General features: G+C 46.7%; 1 protein-coding gene across 3 annotated transcripts; it reads left to right on the top strand.

Moving 5' to 3' along the window:
• The first annotated feature begins 544 nt into the window (after positions 1 to 544).
• LOC113983486 (serine/threonine-protein kinase PAK 3-like) lies at positions 545 to 21,091 on the top strand. Of its 3 annotated transcripts, XM_039380620.1 has the most exons (22): positions 546 to 736; positions 1,651 to 1,688; positions 2,129 to 2,251; positions 4,004 to 4,126; positions 4,653 to 4,775; positions 5,287 to 5,409; positions 7,162 to 7,284; positions 7,811 to 7,933; positions 8,444 to 8,566; positions 9,092 to 9,214; positions 10,103 to 10,222; positions 10,490 to 10,834; positions 11,258 to 11,425; positions 11,749 to 11,911; positions 13,413 to 13,476; positions 14,113 to 14,161; positions 15,556 to 15,665; positions 16,300 to 16,417; positions 17,235 to 17,334; positions 17,759 to 17,955; positions 19,456 to 19,593; positions 20,924 to 21,091. In XM_039380620.1, the coding sequence occupies exons 1-22, from the start codon at positions 658 to 660 to the stop codon at positions 21,050 to 21,052; spliced, it is 2,802 nt and encodes a 933-aa protein (XP_039236554.1). In that variant the 5' UTR covers positions 546 to 657; the 3' UTR covers positions 21,053 to 21,091. The 3 variants fall into 3 exon arrangements, with proteins under 3 accessions (XP_039236557.1, XP_039236554.1, XP_039236555.1); XM_039380623.1 differs by lacking the exon at positions 8,444 to 8,566 and having other exon boundaries at positions 545 to 736; XM_039380621.1 differs by lacking the exon at positions 9,092 to 9,214.
• Positions 21,092 to 22,247: the final 1,156 nt, after the last annotated feature.

Genomic DNA, 22,247 nt, shown 5'->3' with positions numbered 1-22,247 from the left:
TCCTACCACCACCTTCTAAGTTTTCCCACATTCTGTTTTAAATTTCTTGTTTCCTTTCCTTCTGACCATTCCAGCTCCATCCCTGCGGCTCACAGATGAGCCCAGGAAAGCTCCCAGAGGTGACTCACAGGCCCCAGCTGCTACTTTGAGATGCCATAGCAAGGCAGCAACAGGTTGATATGTGTGCAGCAGGTTGGTTACTGGAACAAGCATTCTCATTTCTAGTCAGAAGCATAAGCGGTCAAAGGTCATGTTTCCTTTGGTTTGGTCACATCCTGGTTCCTTCTCAGTGTTCAGCTTGGGGTACAGAGTACAAGGGCTTGGTGCATTGTTTGAGTTACTCTTGGAACCTTTGAGCAGCAGGTTTTGAAATACAAGGGTATTTTGTGCTGCTCTGTAACAGAACTCTCCAGGCTCTTTTTGTGTTTGCTGTTGTCCTGCATAAATTCACAATGCAACTTAGAGAGGCTGCTATTGTGATGTCAAGGGATTGTTGCCATGTCTTCGTGGTGTCAATGATGCACAGAAGGCGTCAGTGATCAGACCAAATCTTTGCTTGCACGTTGCAGAAGTATCCTCCTGCTCAAGGTGTTCTCAGTGAACAGGGGTGTCATTTATTCTCTTCTTGGAGCACAGCACTTGCACAGCACTGCTAAAATGGCTGAGCCAATCGCTGCTGCAGTTTGCACTGTCTATTCTATGGGTTATTCTGGCTATTATTTGACCCATCTGGCACGTAAGTAGAGGTTTTTCCTGGGTGTAGCATAATCTGGCTTTTGTATTGCTGTGCTCTTCCTTAAGGGACTGAATTGATTGTAAAACAAAAACACCACTGAGATGCCACTAGTTTGGTAAAGTTCCTGTCAACAGCTTCACCTAAAAAAGGGAGTATCTCTAGACACAGGGTGTGGATGGCATTTGAAATGTAACCTGCAGGGGTTCTGTTCCCTCCACGGGATAGTATGTGGCAGTGGAGCCTGTCATTTCTCAGTTTGCTGGTTTGATCAACACCTTCCAAAATGCAGACTGGCACAGCTTCCCAAAGTCTTCCTAAAAACTGTGCTATTCTCTCCAGAATTGTGGGAAAGCTTCTTTTTTTCTAAATTCTGTCATTAAAGGATTTGACTCTCTAGCTTGACACTTTACTGTGGGCTAAAATAGTGATTCCCTTGGCAATGAAGTGCAAACTCCAAAACAGTTTGTGTATGCTCCTGAACCCGGGACCTGTTTCTGTGCTATTTCAGAGTAGAACTGTCACAGCTAAGGCGGATTTTGGGGAAGATTTTCTGGGCAAGTGCTTTCAGCAAGCTAATGGGAATTAGTGCATTCAATTTATTAAAAAAAAAAGTAATAGGAAAGAGATGAGAAAAAAGCTGCTTTAGCTGTTGGGTGGAGCAGAAGCATTGACTGCTAAAAAAAATCTGTATTTTCTTAACCAAGTTTCTTATTTATTACCTGACCAAACAGGCCAAAACGTAAACACAGCCTAGGACATTGTCCTGTTCTCTTGCTTGCTGTGTGAAAGAACTTTTGCTCCTGGAGTGATGTTGTGAAAGGAAAATGCTCTCCTTTTGGCTTGACTTGTTCCATGGGATTTCCCACCACAGGCAGTTTTTTAACATCTGGTTCATTTTCATGTGCCCATTTCAGGTCATCTCACCTATGGATGGAGAGAAGCTGATCCTTCAGTGAGTGAGAAAAGAGCCTTTGACGTTCCTGGCGTTCAAAAGAATTGTGGGGCAAGCTGTGAGCTTGGCCTGTAACAGTAGAGTGTAGAGTGCCAACTCAACAGTGCCAGTTGAGTAGGCTGAAAGAAAGTCCATTTCAGTGTCTGCAGCAGCAGTAGCTGGTTGTTTCTTATTTTCCATTTAAGGGCTTTTAAAAGATAAAAGCCCAGTTTTGCAGACAGAAGGTTGCTTTCTGATTCTAGCCAGGGTGGAACATCTAATTCAGAACAATATGCAGTACCATCTAATTAGCCCATTTTAATTCAGTTTTAATGACTTAGAATCCCATTTCTATCAAATGTTATGATTTCTCCTTAGTACAGCTGAGTATACAGCTGAATAGAAATAAGTTTATAAATGAGAGGTAACTCCCTATCTCTCTGGCTACTGTCTGTCTACAGAGCACAAACCAAACATCAGCACCTCCTCAGTCTCCCTCTGTTCCTGGAGAAGAGGGCAAAGAGGAGGAAAATTACAACAACCCTCCGTCTGTTGCTGCACCACAGCCTGGACAACCTGAATCAGTAAGCACCAGCTTTGGTTGGCACTGTCTTTGGTGCAAGGCAGTGTTGCAAGTTTCTGACCAGACAGCACTTGCCCTTCGTGGCTGAAGATGCTGAGAGATGGAGTCCTGCAGTGACACAGTGACTCACTCCAGCCCTTGACAGCTGGAGAATGGGCTTTGGACTTCCATGTTCAGGCATCAGTTTCCTGGGTTTCTGACAGGGGCCATAAATCTGTCTTGGGACTCCAAGAATCCCAAGATAAGAGGTAGCATTTTGTCTTTAAGTGCTACCAGTGTATAAGTGAGTGGCATTGTGCCTTGTGTGCTGGCCCCTTGTCCGCAGAGGAGAGAGTGTTCCAAAGACCAAGCTCTCGGCCTTGCAGGATATGTAGGTGGCACTGTGCCCTCGAGGGACCCTCCCCTCTGCACAGGCTGTCTAAGTAGCTAAATGAACAGCTGTCATGGTTTGAGATAGTCCCAAAATCCAATTCCCTAGCTCCATTCCCCCTCCCACATCTCAACCTAATGTGAGATGGGTTTTTCCAGACAAAACACACCAGACTCAAAGTGGGGAAAAGGGAATATATTACAATGACTGTACAAATAAATACCATATCACATTATACACATGATCATAACTATCTCTACCATGACATATATATTTACAATGGACCAGATCTCTCCTCCCCTCCAAATAAAAGTCCAGGAGGGAAAGAAGGACAGATCCCTTCCAGTCCTTAAGCAGCAGCATCTTCTAAGGCAGCAAGTTTCTTCTTCTCATGCATGCAGCAGCTGTGGCTGGCTTTTCTGCCAGCATCCACGAGGGAGGTATCCAAGCCTCTCTCTCAGCCCCATCGCCTCACAACCGAGGGGTCTTCCGTGGGCTTCGTAACCCCAGACAAGGTCGTATCACCACGTCATATCACAGGGGGGTCTTCGTGACGGTCTGGTATCTCTTGCAGGGCCTCTGTGCCCTGTTTCTCAGGCTGCCACCGTGGCAGCAGTGCGAGGGGGGAGCCAAGGTCAACTCCCCCCGCATTCCATCTGGCCGTCCCGGTCCACCTCTGGGACGCTCTGAGCTTCTCAGCTCCTCTGTCTCCGGTACTGCATGTCCAAAACTCTTCTCCTAAATAGGAGTCCATGTCCCTCTTCTCCAAGAGGGTCTTCAAGGGAGTTTTGGGGGATCTGGTACAGTCTTACCCCAAACTCTGTCTCTTGGCTCTCCTTCCCTCGTCTCTCCTTCCAGGAGTCTTTTCTCTGGTGCTGCATGTTGCTTCTGCTGCTCCTCCAGTTCAGGTCCTTATCTCTGGCTCTCTGCCACCGTTTCTCTGGTCAGTGTCGGCTGCTGCTCTGTGCCCATGGAGAAAACATCTCCCGGCATAACTACAGGCACCTAGCCCAGCTTTATGCTGTTCCAGGTCCCTGCAGCCCCCCAGCCAGAGGCTGGGAGGCCCCAGAGGGCCCAAGGGGCTCAGAGCCCCTTCTTGTGGCTCTACAACATGGCCACCTCTCCTACAACAACCAAACTACAACTCTTCTTTTCCGGTCTGGTTGTGGTATGTTTACATTTCTGCAGGAGCGCCCATTGGGCAGAACTTCAAAACTTCCAGGGGTTTCCACCCCTTGGGGTCTACCACTTTTTCTGAGCCTCTGGGGAAAACAAGGTCCAAACTACGACAACAGCTCAGATAGACCTGGGTATAGAGCTGGACATAAATAAGGTATAAATGAAAAGTTACTCCTGATCCCTCAAGCTATTTTCTGTCTGCAGAGTGCAAAACCAGCATTAGAACTTGTTCGGTCTCCCTCTGTTCCTGGGGAAGAGGGCAAAGAGGAGGAAAATTACAACAACCCTCCGTCTGTTGCTGCACCACAGCCTGGACAACCTGAATCAGTAAGCACCAGCTTTGGTTGGCACTGTCTTTGGTGTAAGGCAGTGTTGCAAGTTTCTGACCAGACAGCACTTGCCCTTCGTGGCTGAAGATGCTGAGAGATGGAGTCCTGCAGTGACACAGTGACTCACTCCAGCCCCTGACAGCTGGAGAATGGGCTTTGGACTTCCATGTTCAGGCATCACTTTCCTGGGTTTCTGACAGGGGCCATAAATCTGTCTTGAGATTCCAAGAATCCCAAGATAAGAGGTAGCATTTTGTCTTTAAGTGCTACCAGTGTAAAGGTGAGTGGCATTGTGCCTTGTGTGCAGGCTCCCTGTCCCCAGAGGAGAGAGTGTTCCAAAGACCAAGCTCTCGGCCTTGCAGGATATGTAGGTGGCACTGTGCCCTCGAGGGACCCTCCCCTCTGCACAGGCTGTCTAAGTAGCTAAATGAACAGCTCAGATAGACCTGGGTATAGAGCTGGACATAAATAAGGTATAAATGAAAAGTTACTCCTGATCCCTCAAAGCTATTTTCTGTCTGCAGAGTGCAAAACCAGCATTAGAACTTGTTCGGTCTCCCTCTGTTCCTGGGGAAGAGGGCAAAGAGGAGGAAAATTATAACAACCCTCCATCTGTTGCTGCACCACAGCCTGGACAACCTGAATCAGTAAGCACCAGCTTTGGTTGGCACTGTCTTTGGTGCAAGGCAGTGTTGCAAGTTTCTGACCAGACAGCACTTGCCCTTCGTGGCTGAAGATGCTGAGAGATGGAGTCCTGCAGTGACACAGTGACTCACTCCAGCCCCTGACAGCTGGAGAATGGGCTTTGGACTTCCATGTTCAGGCATCACTTTCCTGGGTTTCTGACAGGGGTCATACATCTCTCTTGGAATCAGAAGAGGTAGCATTTTGTCTTTAAGTGCTACCAGTGTAAAGGTGAGTGGCATTGTGCCTTGTGTGCAGGCCCCCTGTCCCCAGAGGAGAGAGTGTTCCAAAGACCAAGCTCTCAGCCTTGCAGGATATGTAGGTGGCACTGTGCCCTCGAGGGACCCTCCCCTCTGCACAGGCTGTCTAAGTAGCTAAATGAACAGCTCAGATAGACCTGGGTATAGAGCTGGACATAAATAAGGTATAAATGAAAGTTACTCCTGATCCCTCAAAGCTATTTTCTGTCTGCAGAGTGCAAAACCAGCATTAGAACTTGTTCGGTCTCCCTCTGTTCCTGGAGAAGAGGGCAAAGAGGAGGAAAATTACAACAACCCTCCGTCTGTTGCTGCACCACAGCCTGGACAACCTGAATCAGTAAGCACCAGCTTTGGTTGGCACTGTCTTTGGTGCAAGGCAGTGTTGCAAGTTTCTGACCAGACAGCACTTGCCCTTCGTGGCTGAAGATGCTGAGAGATGGAGTCCTGCAGTGACACAGTGACTCACTCCAGCCCTTGACAGCTGGAGAATGGGCTTTGGACTTCCATGTTCAGGCATCAGTTTCCTGGGTTTCTGACAGGGGCCATAAATCTGTCTTGGGACTCCAAGAATCCCAAGATAAGAGGTAGCATTTTGTCTTTAAGTGCTACCAGTGTATAAGTGAGTGGCATTGTGCCTTGTGTGCTGGCCCCTTGTCCGCAGAGGAGAGAGTGTTCCAAAGACCAAGCTCTCGGCCTTGCAGGATATGTAGGTGGCACTGTGCCCTCGAGGGACCCTCCCCTCTGCACAGGCTGTCTAAGTAGCTAAATGAACAGCTGTCATGGTTTGAGATAGTCCCAAAATCCAATTCCCTAGCTCCATTCCCCCTCCCACATCTCAACCTAATGTGAGATGGGTTTTTCCAGACAAAACACACCAGACTCAAAGTGGGGAAAAGGGAATATATTACAATGACTGTACAAATAAATACCATATCACATTATACACATGATCATAACTATCTCTACCATGACATATATATTTACAATGGACCAGATCTCTCCTCCCCTCCAAATAAAAGTCCAGGAGGGAAAGAAGGACAGATCCCTTCCAGTCCTTAAGCAGCAGCATCTTCTAAGGCAGCAAGTTTCTTCTTCTCATGCATGCAGCAGCTGTGGCTGGCTTTTCTGCCAGCATCCACGAGGGAGGTATCCAAGCCTCTCTCTCAGCCCCATCGCCTCACAACCGAGGGGTCTTCCGTGGGCTTCGTAACCCCAGACAAGGTCGTATCACCACGTCATATCACAGGGGGGTCTTCGTGACGGTCTGGTATCTCTTGCAGGGCCTCTGTGCCCTGTTTCTCAGGCTGCCACCGTGGCAGCAGTGCGAGGGGGGAGCCAAGGTCAACTCCCCCCGCATTCCATCTGGCCGTCCCGGTCCACCTCTGGGACGCTCTGAGCTTCTCAGCTCCTCTGTCTCCGGTACTGCATGTCCAAAACTCTTCTCCTAAATAGGAGTCCATGTCCCTCTTCTCCAAGAGGGTCTTCAAGGGAGTTTTGGGGGATCTGGTACAGTCTTACCCCAAACTCTGTCTCTTGGCTCTCCTTCCCTCGTCTCTCCTTCCAGGAGTCTTTTCTCTGGTGCTGCATGTTGCTTCTGCTGCTCCTCCAGTTCAGGTCCTTATCTCTGGCTCTCTGCCACTGTTTCTCTGGTCAGTGTCGGCTGCTGCTCTGTGCCCATGGAGAAAAACATCTCCCGGCATAACTACAGGCACCTAGCCCAGCTTTATGCTGTTCCAGGTCCCTGCAGCCCCCCAGCCAGAGGCTGGGAGGCCCCAGAGGGCCCAAGGGGCTCAGAGCCCCTTCTTGTGGCTCTACAACATGGCCACCTCTCCTACAACAACCAAACTACAACTCTTCTTTTCCGGTCTGGTTGTGGTATGTTTACATTTCTGCAGGAGCGCCCATTGGGCAGAACTTCAAAACTTCCAGGGGTTTCCACCCCTTGGGGTCTACCACTTTTTCTGAGCCTCTGGGGAAAACAAGGTCCAAACTACGACAACAGCTCAGATAGACCTGGGTATAGAGCTGGACATAAATAAGGTATAAATGAAAGTTACTCCTGATCCCTCAAGCTATTTTCTGTCTGCAGAGTGCAAAACCAGCATTAGAACTTGTTCGGTCTCCCTCTGTTCCTGGGGAAGAGGGCAAAGAGGAGGAAAATTACAACAACCCTCCGTCTGTTGCTGCACCACAGCCTGGACAACCTGAATCAGTAAGCACCAGCTTTGGTTGGCACTGTCTTTGGTGCAAGGCAGTGTTGCAAGTTTCTGACCAGACAGCACTTGCCCTTCGTGGCTGAAGATGCTGAGAGATGGAGTCCTGCAGTGACACAGTGACTCACTCCAGCCCCTGACAGCTGGAGAATGGGCTTTGGACTTCCATGTTCAGGCATCACTTTCCTGGGTTTCTGACAGGGGCCATACATCTGTCTTGAGATTCCAAGAATCCCAAGATAAGAGGTAGCATTTTGTCTTTAAGTGCTACCAGTGTAAAGGTGAGTGGCATTGTGCCTTGTGTGCTGGCCCCCTGTCCACAGAGGAGAGAGTGTTCCAAAGACCAAGCTCTCGGCCTTGCAGGATATGTAGGTGGCACTGTGCCCTCGAGGGACCCTCCCCTCTGCACAGGCTGTCTAAGTAGCTAAATGAACAGCTCAGATAGACCTGGGTATAGAGCTGGACATAAATAAGGTATAAATGAAAAGTTACTCCTGATCCCTCAAAGCTATTTTCTGTCTGCAGAGTGCAAAACCAGCATTAGAACTTGTTCGGTCTCCCTCTGTTCCTGGGGAAGAGGGCAAAGAGGAGGAAAATTATAACAACCCTCCATCTGTTGCTGCACCACAGCCTGGACAACCTGAATCAGTAAGCACCAGCTTTGGTTGGCACTGTCTTTGGTGCAAGGCAGTGTTGCAAGTTTCTGACCAGACAGCACTTGCCCTTCGTGGCTGAAGATGCTGAGAGATGGAGTCCTGCAGTGACACAGTGACTCACTCCAGTCCCTGACAGCTGGAGAATGGGCTTTGGACTTCCATGTTCAGGCATCAGTTTCCTGGGTTTCTGACAGGGGTCATACATCTCTCTTGGAATCAGAAGAGGTAGCATTTTGTCTTTAAGTGCTACCAGTGTAAAGGTGAGTGGCATTGTGCCTTGTGTGCAGGCTCCCTGTCCCCAGAGGAGAGAGTGTTCCAAAGACCAAGCTCTCGGCCTTGCAGGATATGTAGGTGGCACTGTGCCCTCGAGGGACCCTCCCCTCTGCTCAGACTGTCTAAGTAGCTAAATGAACAGCTCAGATAGACCTGGGTATAGAGCTGGACATAAATAAGGTATAAATGAAAGTTACTCCTGATCCCTCAAGCTATTTTCTGTCTGCAGAGTGCAAAACCAGCATTAGAACTTGTTCGGTCTCCCTCTGTTCCTGGAGAAGAGGCTAAAGAGGAGGAAAATTACAACAACCCTCCGTCTGTTGCTGCACCACAGCCTGGACAACCTGAATCAGTAAGCACCAGCTTTGGTTGGCACTGTCTTTGGTGTAAGGCAGTGTTGCAAGTTTCTGACCAGACAGCACTTGCCCTTCGTGGCTGAAGATGCTGAGAGATGGAGTCCTGCAGTGACACAGTGACTCACTCCAGCCCCTGACAGCTGGAGAATGGGCTTTGGACTTCCATGTTCAGGCATCACTTTCCTGGGTTTCTGACAGGGGCCATAAATCTGTCTTGAGATTCCAAGAATCCCAAGATAAGAGGTAGCATTTTGTCTTTAAGTGCTACCAGTGTAAAGGTGAGTGGCATTGTGCCTTGTGTGCAGGCCCCCTGTCCCTAGAGGAGAGAGTGTTCCAAAGACCAAGCTCTCGGCCTTGCAGGATATGTAGGTGGCACTGTGCCCTCGAGGGACCGTCCCCTCTGCTCAGACTGTCTAAATAGCTAAATGAACAGCTCAGATAGACCTGGGTATAGAGCTGGACATAAATAAGGTATAAATGAAAAGTTACTCCTGATCCCTCAAGCTATTTTCTGTCTGCAGAGTGCAAAACCAGCCTTAGAACTTGTTCGGTCTCCCTCTGTTCCTGGGGAAGAGGGCAAAGAGGAGGAAAATTACAACAACCCTCCATCTGTTGCTGCACCACAGCCTGGACAACCCGAATCAGTAAGCACCAGCTTTGGTTGGCACTGTCTTTGGTGCAAGGCAGTGTTGCAAGTTTCTGACCAGACAGCACTTGCTGTTCGTGGCATGTAGATGTCACTGTGTCCTGGAGGGACCTACCCCTCTCTACAGACTAATTAGCAACAGGCACAATTAGACTACATGCTTAACTTTGCCATGACCCAGGTTGGTGAGCAGAATCCTACACTGCTCTGCAATGTAGAGAGAATGTCGGTCTCAGAAGGGGTGGAATATAGTTCAAAATGGCTGCTCCCTAAAGCTTGAATTACTGAGGTGAACTCAGCTGAACAGACCAGAAAAGGGAAATGCTTCCTGATTCTATTCAGGCGTCCCTTCAGGAGGGGAGGAGAGACACAAATCGTCGACTGATTCGGGTCGAACGGAGATGTTTTCCTCCAGAGATGGCAGTTTTTTCCCCCCAGAGGTGTTTTCCTCCTCTAGCCTTTTCCACCCCTAAAGCCCCCTTTTTATACCCTAAATTTTGGGCCTCCTAAGAGGTGGAACAATCACCCACTCTAGGTGGAGTTTGGTGACTTTTCTTATACATGCATTACACAACATGTCTTCCTTCATTTGCATCCTGAGGGTGAGTAAGCTAATAAGTTACTGGGGCTCAGTAAGGGTGAGCAACTGAGAAATGCCACACATTTCCTGTTAGCTGCCTAAGAGTTTGTTGGAGATTCAGTTACAGATGGACCGTGTTTGTACTGCCCATCTCACTTAGGAATCTGTGCCTCTCCATAGGCAGATAATGACCCAGGAGAGCAGCAGCACAGTGCTTTGGGAATGCATGAGCACATCAGACTTTGATTCTTGCCATACAAATGTTGTATGGGAAGTTTAAACCTGCTTCTCTTCATTTCTGTGCAGGTCCTGCCAGAAGAAGACCGTGGGAAGATTGCTTTGCTAGACATGCAGACTCAGGGAGAGCTGTTTCAAACCCAGCAGCAGCTAGAGCAGCAGGAGGAAGAGCAGAGAGAGAATGGGCAGGTAAACCTGACTAGCTAGGTAACAGTGAAGGGCAATAACAAGATCATAAAACATAGGTCTTGGGCCTGAGGAAGTAAGAGGGCATTGAAAGCACAGAGCCTTGTAATCTCCAGTGATCAGCACAAGGAAGGGAGGGTTACAATGGAAGCAGAGCTGCATGGAGAAACAGAGAGAAGTGGCTGAATTAATGTAATTTTGAGACTGAAATAGAAAAAAACGGAGCCTGATGGCAGGTCCCAGTAACCTTCTCTCCATTTCTGTTTACAGAACATCAAGACAAAACTGCAAGCACAGCTGCCTGAAGCTCAGAGGAAGACCAAAGCAGCTGAGGAGAGACATGAGGAAGAAACAAAAAGCATCCAAGATGAAATGAATCTATTTCAGCAGAGCGGGGATCTGCAAAACGAGATAAGGGAAACAGTGGCAGGAACTCCAGTCAAGAGACTTTCTCTCCCCCTCTGCTTACAGAACAGCAGGGAAAAGCTGCAAGCAGAACTGCAGAGAGCTTGGAGTGAGATCAAGGCCATGGGAGAAAGGCACGAGGAAGAAATGAAAAATATCCAAGAGGATGTGAATCTCCTACTGCAGCAGAAGGAGACTCTACGAAAGCTGGTGAGTGAAACAGCGGTAGCCACTCCAGTCACCAAAGAGGTGTCCTCCCATCTTCTTGCCTTTCCATTGCAGAGAAGCAGCTGATGGGGGTAATCACTCTGACTGCCTTCATGCTGTGGTCTCTCTCACAGCTGATCTGAAGGAGATTTACTGGTCCACTGATTCTTAGCTGTCACTCTGGACAGCTGGGCTCATCCTTTGGCCTTTTGTCCAGCAATAATCCCAATGGATTTCTGCTGGCCTGTTCCTGCTAGCCTTGTTTTTTGAGGTGTTTCTTCAGGTGAACATGCTGACCCACATATGGAACAAGTTGTCTGTATCCATTGGGAATCTGGTCGTCTCGTGTGCTTTCCCTTTCCTCACAGTTTATGGCTGACAGTGAGAAGCTGTAGTCTCTGACTGCTTTGTTCTGTTTAACTTGAGGTGGAAGAGTTGGCGTCTCATCTGGCAGCCCCCAGACTGTCCCAGCAAGTGATTGGCAACAAAGCTCAGCAAGGTCAGAGGAAGGGACAGGAACAGCCAAGGGAGGAGGTGCTGGAGGTTGAGCACTTACAGAAGATGATGGAGGAAAAGAAGACTCAAGATGAGGAGGTAGAACATTACAACAAGGAACTGCAACTGTGTCTGCAGCGCTTGGAGGGGGAAAAGAATTCTTGAGAGGAAGTGGAGCAGTCATTGTTGCAGTCATCTTTTAGAAAAGCTGCTAAAATAGAATATGAAACTGTCCATTAACTCATGTAGAACCAGCCTTTTGTTTTTTCCAATTCAGTTTGAGAAGTGGACATCAAAAAAAATCCAGTTTAAGAGTCCTGGATGTGGCCTACAGCATCTTCCTAAGGGCTATCATTTGAAATGTGATCTCAGGGCAATCTCTGCCAGCCACCTTTCTGACATGAACTTATCTCTTATCCCAGATCTACATAGACTCTGTCATTGAACCTACTGCTGCAATAGCATCGTCTAAAGAAGCCTCCACTCCCCAGCCTGAAAACTTGACAACGAGCAGTTGGCTCAGCTCAGACCAGGTGGAAGCTTTTCTGCAAGACATGGTAGAGGAGGCGTCCCTGAACATACTGAGTATGTCCTGTGTACTCTTTGTCTGATGGAGCAGTGTTTTGTATGCAGGTCTCAGCATGAGCTGTGCCAAATGTTCCTCCTCAGTTTAGTGTCACAGGGGCATTTAGGACTCCCTACAGAAACTGTTGTGCTTTGAGTCAGTGAGAACACTCTGAGTGTTCCTACTGCTTCTGAGGGAAGGTTGGACTGGTTTGCATTTGGCTGAGCGTCCCTCTCTGCTAAAGGCAAAAGCAGGGAAATGTTCCCAGATGAGCAGAAGGCTGTGACCCAGTGAGTGACCTAGTGGAGTCCTGTGTGCTAGTGCCCAAATTGATCAGAATATTTGGCTTCCTAAATTCACAGAAGTTGATTGGATTTGAGTTTTGTGGGTTTGTGGGCTTTTTGGTTGGTTGGTTGGGGGTTTTTTTGTTTGGTTTGGGTTTGGATTTTTTTCGTGGAGTCGGGTTTTTATTGTCCTCCATCCTGAAGGAACTCTCCTGCGCCAGGTATCTTATTGTTATTACTATCACTGTTACTTCTACAGTTTGTTTCTGTAAGAATGCTACATTTTTGTCAGTGAGAACTTCTTTGAAAGAACATCAGATGACAGCACAAATAGAGAGGAAGGGGCGTTTTCAATATGCCCCCAAAGGAAAAAGAAAGATGCTTTTATAATCCCTATTTAATTTCTTAGTTTTATGCTTATAAGGATGTATCAAAGAGACACATCTACGTGGTGTGAAAACTGCACTGCAGGCATTCCCAGGAGCGAGCCTCCAGCCCAGCCGCTATATCCTCAGATACGTGGCATTCTGTCATAGCTGATTCCCAGCCAGTTAAGACTATTAGAATCCTCAGCATTGGCCCCAACCCCTGCACAGAACAGACTCTAGGAAAACACAGCAAGCCCTTTGTGATTCTGCAGGACAACCAATTCAAGCTGCCAGTGCTGTGTTCTCAGATAATCACTGGTTGAGTTCAGAACAGAGCCCAGCTTACTCTGTGTCTGCCATCACCTGTTGAGACAAAAAGTGGATTGATCTGCACCTCCTTGTGTCTGATCTCAAAGCCAATAATGTTCTGTCTTGAATGGGGGCCACAGCTAGTAACAAGACTCAATCTGGCTGTGGCTTCTTCATAGTGGTTGTCAGGGCTCACTCAGGCTTTACTGACATTTGTCATATCTGCCCTGCCCCTGATGGCTGTTGTTCCAGCTCTTCTTAATATTTGTAGATGACAAACTTACTTGCCTTGGCACCTGTTCTCTTCTGATCTCTGCCTCCTCTGAACATATCTCTATGTGCTTAGTTTCCTGTCAAGGTAACTCTTCAAAGGACTGTATAAAAGTCAGTCTTTGTGCAGACCTTCTGTGCTGTGGAGCTGCCAGTCTTCTTGTTGTTGTTGTTGTTACCCAGCTGCTCACAAAGGGCTCAGAGCTCCAGACACTGGGGCTGCATTTCAGACCTCCTGAAAGGCAGCATCTCAATTTTAAAGTGAGCATCTTGCATTTTGTTTCTTTCAGGAAGAATGGTGAGCGTGGGTGATCCTTTGCAGAAATACATTGAACTGGAAAACATTGGCAGTGGGTGAGTCCAACCACAGTTACTTCTACAAAACCATGGGCCAGGTATTTTGCTAGTGTAATATCTATCAAGTGTGAAGTCAGGCAAGCTGCAAACATGTTCAGATTGTCCCATCTCTCAGTACTAGTCAGAATTTAAACCTGTGGTCACGAGGCATTGTCAAAGTCATCATGATGCTGGCAGTGTCTTGCCTGCAACAAGGAGCAGGCAGATGATCTCCTATCCCTCAAGTGTATGGCATGTCTTATTTTCTTAGCAGTAATCATTTTTGTATGTCTCAATACGGCAACGCTTATGAAAGAAGAAACTTTATTGCCTAAAAGAGCAACTTACCACCTGATAGCTGTCAGATAACAGTTCTCAGTAACATTTCTTTCCAATATTTTGTTGAAGGAAATATTTGGTGCTCAGGATTATAACCACATAGAAACTGAAACCAGAATAAGCTCTCTTATTTAGCCAAGGCAGTAAAACCCAAAACTTCATGAATAGACCTGGTGTTGATGCACTTGAGAGGAAAATCATCTGCCTGATGACAGATCCCTTGTGGATCCTGCAGCTTTTAGGCATTTACGGCAGAGATTTCCTGTCTGGGCTGGCTTTCACTCCAAGGCCTAAACTGCTTCTCCTTTCTTCTAGGGCTTTTGGAGCTGTTTGTAAAGCACTTGACACTGCCACTGGAGGACAGGTAAAAGTGTCAACACCCCCGCAGATTCTGCAGCTCTCAAATGCTTTCCCCTCTGGTGTGAGCTGTGGCTGGAGCTTTGGGTCACCAGTAGATCTTTACTGCAAAGGCAAGAGAAGTGCAGACTAGTGTCAGCCTGGAAAAGGCATTTGAGACAGACTTAGTCCTTTTCAGCTATCAGAAAGAACAGTATCTTTCAGAGAAGGACGCCCTAGCTTGGTCTTAATGGCTAAATATGCATCAACGAGGTGATGGCGACTGCCATCATCCAGGCCCAATTTCTCTGAATCGCAGGTTCAGACACAGATAGGATTTAGCTTTTTTCTTTCATCGTGTCTTTCATCTCTAAAGCACAATGCAAGACCTAATGAAGGAGAGCTCATGCTTGGGCTTTGTATTTCAGTCCTAGAGAAGCTGGTTCACACACACACACACAGAGATCACCGAGAAGACGTTTATTGAGAGCAACAGTTTCTCCTAAGCAGTACCACCCTGTTTAGGTCCATTGTCAGTGGCAGCCCATTACAGGGATCCTCATAATAAGATCAGACAAGGTGGTGTCTTAGACAGTCTCACTGCTCTTTGCGACTACAGCTTCAGATTCCTGAATTCTCGTTCCTGGCTGTCAGCAAATACATCTGAATCTTACTGATAGTTCCTTATCCACCTGCAGTGTTGCACCTTGGAACTGCGCTTGAGAGAGGTCTGCAAGGGGTCTTAAAAGCCGTAAGCCCTGCTTATAGCCCAGGGCTTATCCATGGAGTACCAATGCATGTATTCTTTTTAAGCCCACACAACAATTGCAAATGTAAAGTGTGTTGAGGAATTTTCTTTAGAGTAGCAAAATAAAAATTCATGAAGTGTGGCAGTGCTAGAATTTTATTTTTGGGGGTAACATTAATGGTCTTTTTTAGATGGCATTTTACCCACAGCGTATGTGTTTGCTTTGTTGCGCAATCCAGAATAGCAGCAGTTGCTGAAATAATGATCAAACCGCACAGAGCTGCCAGAGGATTTCCAGCTATTTTGATATATTTTCACAGGAACAAATTCACTTCCTGCTTGCAAAACGTGTGAATGACAATAGTGTTGATAAACTAAGTCCATTTGAGAAGAATGTGTGTACAGAGAGTGTGGTCAGAGCTTCGTGGCTGATAGCTGAGAGACCATTTTTACCAAGTTGACAAGGCAGAACATCCATGGCCACATGTCCTCAACTGACACCCAAGCAGGTGGAGAAATAGGCATTGTAATGTCAGTTCCCAATTACTGTGATGTCTAATCACAAGGCAGTTTGACAGAGCTCGGCTGTGTCATTCCAAAATCACTTCACTGCATGTTGGTTGTGGTCTCATGCCACTGACTTCTTAAGTTTATGATTTTCAATGTCATTTTAGGTGGCCATAAAGAAAATCAGTCTTCAAGAAACCAGCAAGGAACTAACTCTTAATGAAATCGAGGTCATGAGGACAAATAGGAATTCCAACATTGTTAACTATTTGGACAGGTGACCGGTTCTGAATGTTTGTTTACATACTGCAAGCATCCAAGGTTAAAAAAACGCTTTGGTTACTGGCAGAAAATTGAGCTGTCAATTATTAATTAATTATTATTTATCTACTCATCTCCAACAGATGGGAGGAGATTGCATTTTGTCTGCATTAATCATTTTTGGCACACATAGTTCAAGAAGTTGGATCAGCCTTTTCTCACTAAATCAATAGCTGCCTCCAACTGTTTTGCAGTTTTAGACTTTGATTTTTTTCAAGGGTCTTAAGTGCTGATAAACCATCACAGAAATTATTTCTCTGGGGCTTTTCTCACTCTTTTCCGTTGCTGTGGGTGCCAGGAAGACTAGATGCTTGTCTCCAGAAAGAGAGTGTGGCAGTTCTTTTATCTTGTTTGTTACTAAACTGCCTTTTATCCTTGCTGGCCCTCTAAGACATCTCCTTTTTCACAGATGTGCTTTTCTGATTTAGACTGCACAGATTACAAGCACTGTACAGCCTAGGCAGAATGTCTATTCATTTTATTCTGTCTTTGTTTAAAAGGGACCTGGAAACAAAAATCAACTGTCACCTTTTCCGTAAGGCAGTTTAGCTGTACACAGTCATCTCCATGCCCTTGTTGTGTTCTTTCAGCTACATTGTGGAGGAGGAACTCTGGCTGGTCATGGAGTACGTGGATGGAGGCACTTTATATGATGTTATCAGTGAGACATGCATGTCTGAAGGACAGATGGCAGCTGTCAGTCGGGAGGTAAGGGATCCTGCTTGGGCTTCCGATGGCTTGGACAGGACTGTCCTGCTAAACAGGTGGTAAGAACAGGAGTGATTTTCATGTTCGGAGCTTTGTTTCTGTGTTGCTGCTATGATGTGGAAGAGAAAGAGCAACTGAAGTGAACTGCCTGCCAGTGTCCCTGCCCTCACTCTACTCTGTTCTTATAGTCTTACATGTTGTTGTGGTATTCTCTCTCTTTTTTATTTTTATTTGCTCCTCTCCACTTTACCTCTGCAACATTTGCATGAAGCCTGTCTGCACTGCATTCCTTGCCTGTAAAAGCAAACATGCTGGTGGCAGAATTTTAAACTAAGGGCAAAGAGAAATAGAGACTCACTTCTCACAGTCCTCAGCTTAAAAAGATAGCATTGCAACCAAAGTGGTGTTTGCTTCTGGAAACTGACTAATGTGCTATTTCCAAGTCTGCTGTGGAGGCCAGCAATAAAATCTTTGTCATGCAGCCTCCCACCCAAAAGTGATCCACTTCATAGCAGAGGGAGGAACTTAAACCCTTGTTTATCTGGATGGGAGAGCACATCCATTGCGGCAGCAGTCATTCTGGCTGAGTTTGCCTTGAACAACAATTAACATTTCTCTTTCGAAAGCTGATATGCCTTCACTTAGAAAGCTGCTCCTCTACTGGTGTTGGATCAGCAAGCTCTTCCTCTTGATAGCACCGTGTTCGGCCATTACTCACCCTTCTCCTGGAAAGGAAATCTTTTAGAGTAGTTTTCTTCCTTGTGTGATGAAACCAGATCACTAATTTTTACCCGTCTGTTTCTCTTTTCTCTCTCAGTGCCTGCAAGGACTATATTTCCTTCACTCAAATGGGGTGATCCACAGAGACATAAAAAGTTCAAACATTCTCATCAGAACAGACGGATCTGTCAAGTTGGGTGGGTATCCTTGGTCAGGTGAAGCATTCCAGGGATGTGGGGCATGGGGCTGCTTTTGAATGACTGCCAGTTCCCCAAAAGTGGTGCTTGTGGGAGTGCATGGACTCCTGCTGCAGCCTGAGAGCACAGGCGCACTTTGCAAGGTGTCAAGAGTGATGTTGGCTTGTGTATGCCCCTTCCAGAGGGAGGGAGTTACAATCTAAAACTTCTGGTGAATAAAAGACACTGCTGGGGGCAGTTTAAGAAATGTGGCAGTTTTTGAAGTGGCCAATTCCATAGTTCCTTGGCTACAACCCTGAGGAAACAGAACATGGTGTGCTTTCCAGATAGATTCAACATGGCATTCTCACACTTAGAGTGGGGAAGTCTTTTGTTTGTTTTCCTAATTTGAGCAGGCTTTCACAGTATTTGTTTTTCTCCTCAGCTGATTTTGGCCTCTCTGCTCAGCTCAGCCTTGATCAGAGTTATCGGAACTCAGTGATTGGGACTTCTTGGTGGATGGCACCAGAAGTTGTGATAAGCAAACCATACGGTCCCAAAGTGGATATATGGTCATTTGGCATCGTGGGACTGGAAATGGTGGAAGGAGAAGTTCCTTACCAGAATGAAACATCTGTTCTGGTAAGGTGCAAATACTTAATGATACTAATGTCTTTTCTCATCTGTCCCATGTTCTGTCTGCCATAAGACAAAGTCTCATTCCCACCACCTTGAACTAGTTCCACCAAGACCCACTTCTAAAAATGTCCTTGGAGCACATCAGCAGCTGCTGTAGTTTTGGTTATGTCAATGGGGGAACCTCAGAAGAGAAGTGGCCTATAGCCATTTTGGCCTTCAGTGATGCTTGACATTTCTCATGTGCTTTTTGAACTCACTTTGAGCTCTGCCTCCTAATGATAAGAATTTTTCAGTGAAGAGTTCAGCAGTGTCATCATTATCCTCTGAAATGCAGGTTGAACCTTCCCAGTTTCAGTTTTAAAAGAAAAAGAAACAACCAGCAAAGCAAACAACCAAGCAGTTCTGCTTGCTTTTTCCTTTATTAACTACGCCACATCAATTTTCCTCAAAACTGTAGCATCTTTTCCAAATCCTATGGATCTGTAAAATTTCACACTTCTAAACCATGTGTATATTGTTGTGTCATGTGTCTGGTTGGCCTGGATAAATTAAGGACCTCGTTTTCACAGACTGCAGCTGGAATTGTATGCCTTAGCTGTTTCTTGGTATGTTATACAAATTGATGAGCTTATTGCCCCTTTGCAGCTTCTGCAAATACTGATTTCAAGCCTTACCACAGGCAAAGACTCCCCATTCTCAGGCAACACTTTGCCTTGGGTCTTAAGTTGTTCCAGCTCTTCTGTCTGTGAAGATGACCCTGAAAACATGACACAAGCGTATCAGAACTAGTCTTATCTTTCCAGAAAAGAAGAAAAGAAACCCAAACCCAGCGACGTTTCTAAAATAGTGGTTTTGAAAGATGAACTGCATTCCCTTTCTTCTCACTGGAAAGCTTGCCTAAAACTGGAAGATGATGGAGTAAAGGCCATATAGTCTGTTCTGCTTCTTGTCTAGTTTTGCTGAAACACTTGGTGACCATTTCTTTCATAGTCCAAGCCTGCCAAAACCTCCTGTTTGTTGCCTGTCAGTTTCTGGGATGGGCACGCCATTAATTGAGTATCCAAATGAGCAGAGGGTTACCATAGGAATGGAATTACTCCTTTTTCTGATTAGACTGTGGAAAGTTTTTCTATTACTTCATAAGTGAAGCTGATCTGGAATTTGGAGACTGCTGAGAGACACAGTTGCAGGTGGCTCCTATCTGCCCAAATGGGCATCTTCATCACAATACCTTTGTGCAGGCAGCGTAACATTTCTGTGTTGAACATCAGGTTCCAAACATTTGTTTCTTTACGCAAGGAATCACTGATGTATTTCCTTGTTTTTCCTCCAGTTACTTTTTTTTATCAAGAACAGAACAAAAAAAATGATGATTTTTGTTTTATGGTAGCTTAAGGGACCAGGGAGCAGTGCAGAGATGTGGAGCATAAACAATGGGGTCTGGGAGAGCAGTTGGGGATATGAAAGAAACAGGCAGAATTTTCCTGTTTCCTTTTTCTCTAGGCTCAGTACTTGATAGCCACCGGAGGGGCACCCAAGCTGAAGAACCCCAAGCAAGTTTCCGCTTGGCTGCGTGACTTTCTGACCTGCTGCTTGGAGACAGACCAGGACAGGCGCTGGTCTGCCGAGGAACTCCTGCAGGTAATGTGCAGAGCGACTGCAGGCGGAATGGCTGCCCGAGGGATGCGTCCCTCATTAATTAAACTCCAAAGTATCATGGGTCCCTCTCATATTGATCTCCCATCTTAGTGTTTTTCAAATGAGAACTGTGAGGAATCCTAGACTGGTTTGGGTTGGAAGGGACCTGTAAAGGCCATATAGTCCAAGTGCCCTGCAATGAGCAGGGATGTCCTCAAGTAGATCAGGTTGCTCAGAGCCCTGTCTTACCTGACCTTGAACATTTCCAGGGATGGGGCACCTACCAGCTCTCTGGGCAACCTGTGCTGGTGTTTCACCACACTTGTAGTAAACCATTTCTTCCTTAGACCTAATCTGAACTGACACTCTTTTAATTCAAAAATATTACTCCATGTCCTATTGCAACTGTCCTGCTGAAAAATGTGTCCCCAACTTCCTTATAAGCCTCCTTGAACTATTGAAAGGGGGCAATAAGGTCTCCCCAGGGCCTTCTCTTCTCCAGGCTGAACAAGACCAATTCTCCCAGCCTTTCCTCAGAGGAGAGATTTTCTACCCTCTGATCATTTCTGTGGCCGTCTTTTGTACTTTGGGTTTTACCTGGTGGCAAAAGGGTTGAAGTAGAATGGTGCTGTGTACAGAGGCTTGAAATGGTGGTGGAGGAACCCAATGAAACCAGTCCCAGTCAAATGGGATTTGTTGATTTAGCTGTGGGAAGGAACACACTGTGGAAAGCTCACTGAGAGCCTCAGAGGGGCCCTGGTTTGTCCCTCCTGGCACATTCTCAGACGTTTCTGCCACCCAAACAGAGACAGCTGAGCAGGACTTGTCCTATCCCCAGTTGCTGCCTGGCACAGTCAAGCAGATGAGAACTGCTACAGGGTTACTGCCAGGTTTTGTGGCAGATCAGGAGCTGCAGGACATGACAGTGGGCTGTCCCTGCTGGGAAGGAACGTGCCAGGCAGCACAGGAGGGGCAGGGGATGGAAAGGCAGACACTGCTCTCTCTCTGAAAATTAGCACAGCTCATGTCTTTAAAAAAGAGGAACCTGTAGGAGCCTTTGCAGTTTCCTGAAAGGACAAACCCTTGGGACAGAAAGCAGCATTCCTAGAGTCTCAGCAGGGCAAAAATCCCAGCAAGCTGAAGACAGCTGGATAAATTGATGAGTGGGCCTGTGATGGCAGGTCCTACCTCACCATGAAGATGGAGGTGCAAATAGGCCCCTCAGTTGTATTTCTGCATCTTTCTGGGAACCAGAGGAGTCCTGCTTGAGTCTGTGAGTTTCGAAAGTCATGGTTCACTGCTTTTTTGTGTTTTTTTTTTTTCTTTTGGGCAGCATCCATTTGTAGAATCAGCCAAGCCCGCCTCCAGCCTCGTGCCGCTTATCACTGCAGTGAAGAAGTGGAAGGAAGAGACAAGACTCCAACAACCAGTCGAGGACCATTTTCTTCAGTGGCAGCTCTAGGCAGGACTCAGAATAAAAACTCCACGAAATCTCAACTCATTTGGAAGATTCTCTTCGTTTTCATCTTGTGAATAATGTGAATTCACATTACTTGTGAATTGTCAGTTGTTTCTTATAGGTGGAAAGTCACATTTATTGGTTCTTTCATGTGGTATGGAACTGGAAAGGGTCTTCTTCCTTCATCAGCTCCACATTGCACTGCCTTTGGAATACTGCTTTTAAAAATCTGCCTGCTGTTCTGTTCCCTTGTCCCTGAGGGTACTTTTCCAGGGGGTCCTGGGGAAGGGGAGGGGTCCAGAGTAAATCCTTGAAGAGCTGAAATTTTGCTTTCCTAAAGTTCAGGGTCATGAATTTACTCTTCACCTGACCCATATCCCTCAGGACTGTGAACTGCTCCAGAGCGGGATCACTGCAGCTCAGGCTGCCTCCAGCCTTGGCATCCCTTGACTAGCTCACTGTGTTGGTGACCAACCAACACAGTATTGATCCAGTATTGCATCTCCTCTGGCTGGTTTATTACCTGGCCTGAGAAGTTATCCCCCATGCATTCCAGGAGTCTCCTGGATTGCCTACAGTTTGCTGTGCTACTTTCCCAGCAGATACTGGGGTGGTTGAAGCCCCCCATCAAGCCTGCAAGCACAATGCCTCCTGCAGCTGGAGCAGGAAGGTGTCATCAAAAGGTTCCCCTTGGTTAGGTAGCCTGGAATACACACTGACCATGAGGTTCCCTTTGTTGCCTCAGTCTCTGATTCTTACCCACAGGCTTTGACCTCCTTGTGGCTTTTCTTCAGAGACAGCTCTTCACGCTGTATCCAACACTTAACATCTCTGCTTTGTTTATGACTATATGTGAGGTGACCAACCTCATCAAGCAATGGACCAATGTTATCTCTGATCCTCCTGCTGCTGCCTTTTGCCATGGGTGTATTTAAAAAAGCTCTTTTTATTGTCCCCTGCAAGTACTGCCCAGCTTCAGCTCCAGTTGAGCTTTGGCCCCACAAATTTTCTCCCTACAGTGGAAAACACAGTCTCTGTAGTCTTCCTGTGTTGCCTCGCCATGCTTCCAACGTCCATATACATTCCATTTCCATCCAAGCTAAGTAAGTCCAGCCAGCCTTCCATTTGACATCTGGCACACTGGAATTGCCAGCTCCTGTGCTCTTAAGAAATGGCTCTTAAGTTCATAGCTGAAGCA

Source organism: Pipra filicauda, unplaced genomic scaffold (genome assembly GCF_003945595.2).
Source record: "Pipra filicauda isolate LSUMZ 115617 unplaced genomic scaffold, ASM394559v2 scaffold108_size2327098_pilon, whole genome shotgun sequence".
NCBI classification, from domain to species: domain Eukaryota; kingdom Metazoa; phylum Chordata; class Aves; order Passeriformes; family Pipridae; genus Pipra; species Pipra filicauda.
This window is presented reverse-complemented; position numbering and strand designations above follow the sequence as displayed.

Coding starts and splice junctions, on each gene's coding strand:
- LOC113983486 (XM_039380620.1), top strand. CDS start 658: ATGGCTGAGCCAATCGCTGCTGCAGTTTGCACTGTCTATTCTATGGGT. Junction 13,477..14,112: donor CTGGAAAACATTGGCAGTGG/GTGAGTCCAACC, acceptor CCTTTCTTCTAG/GGCTTTTGGAGCTGTTTGTA. Junction 17,335..17,758: donor AGACGGATCTGTCAAGTTGG/GTGGGTATCCTT, acceptor TTTTCTCCTCAG/CTGATTTTGGCCTCTCTGCT.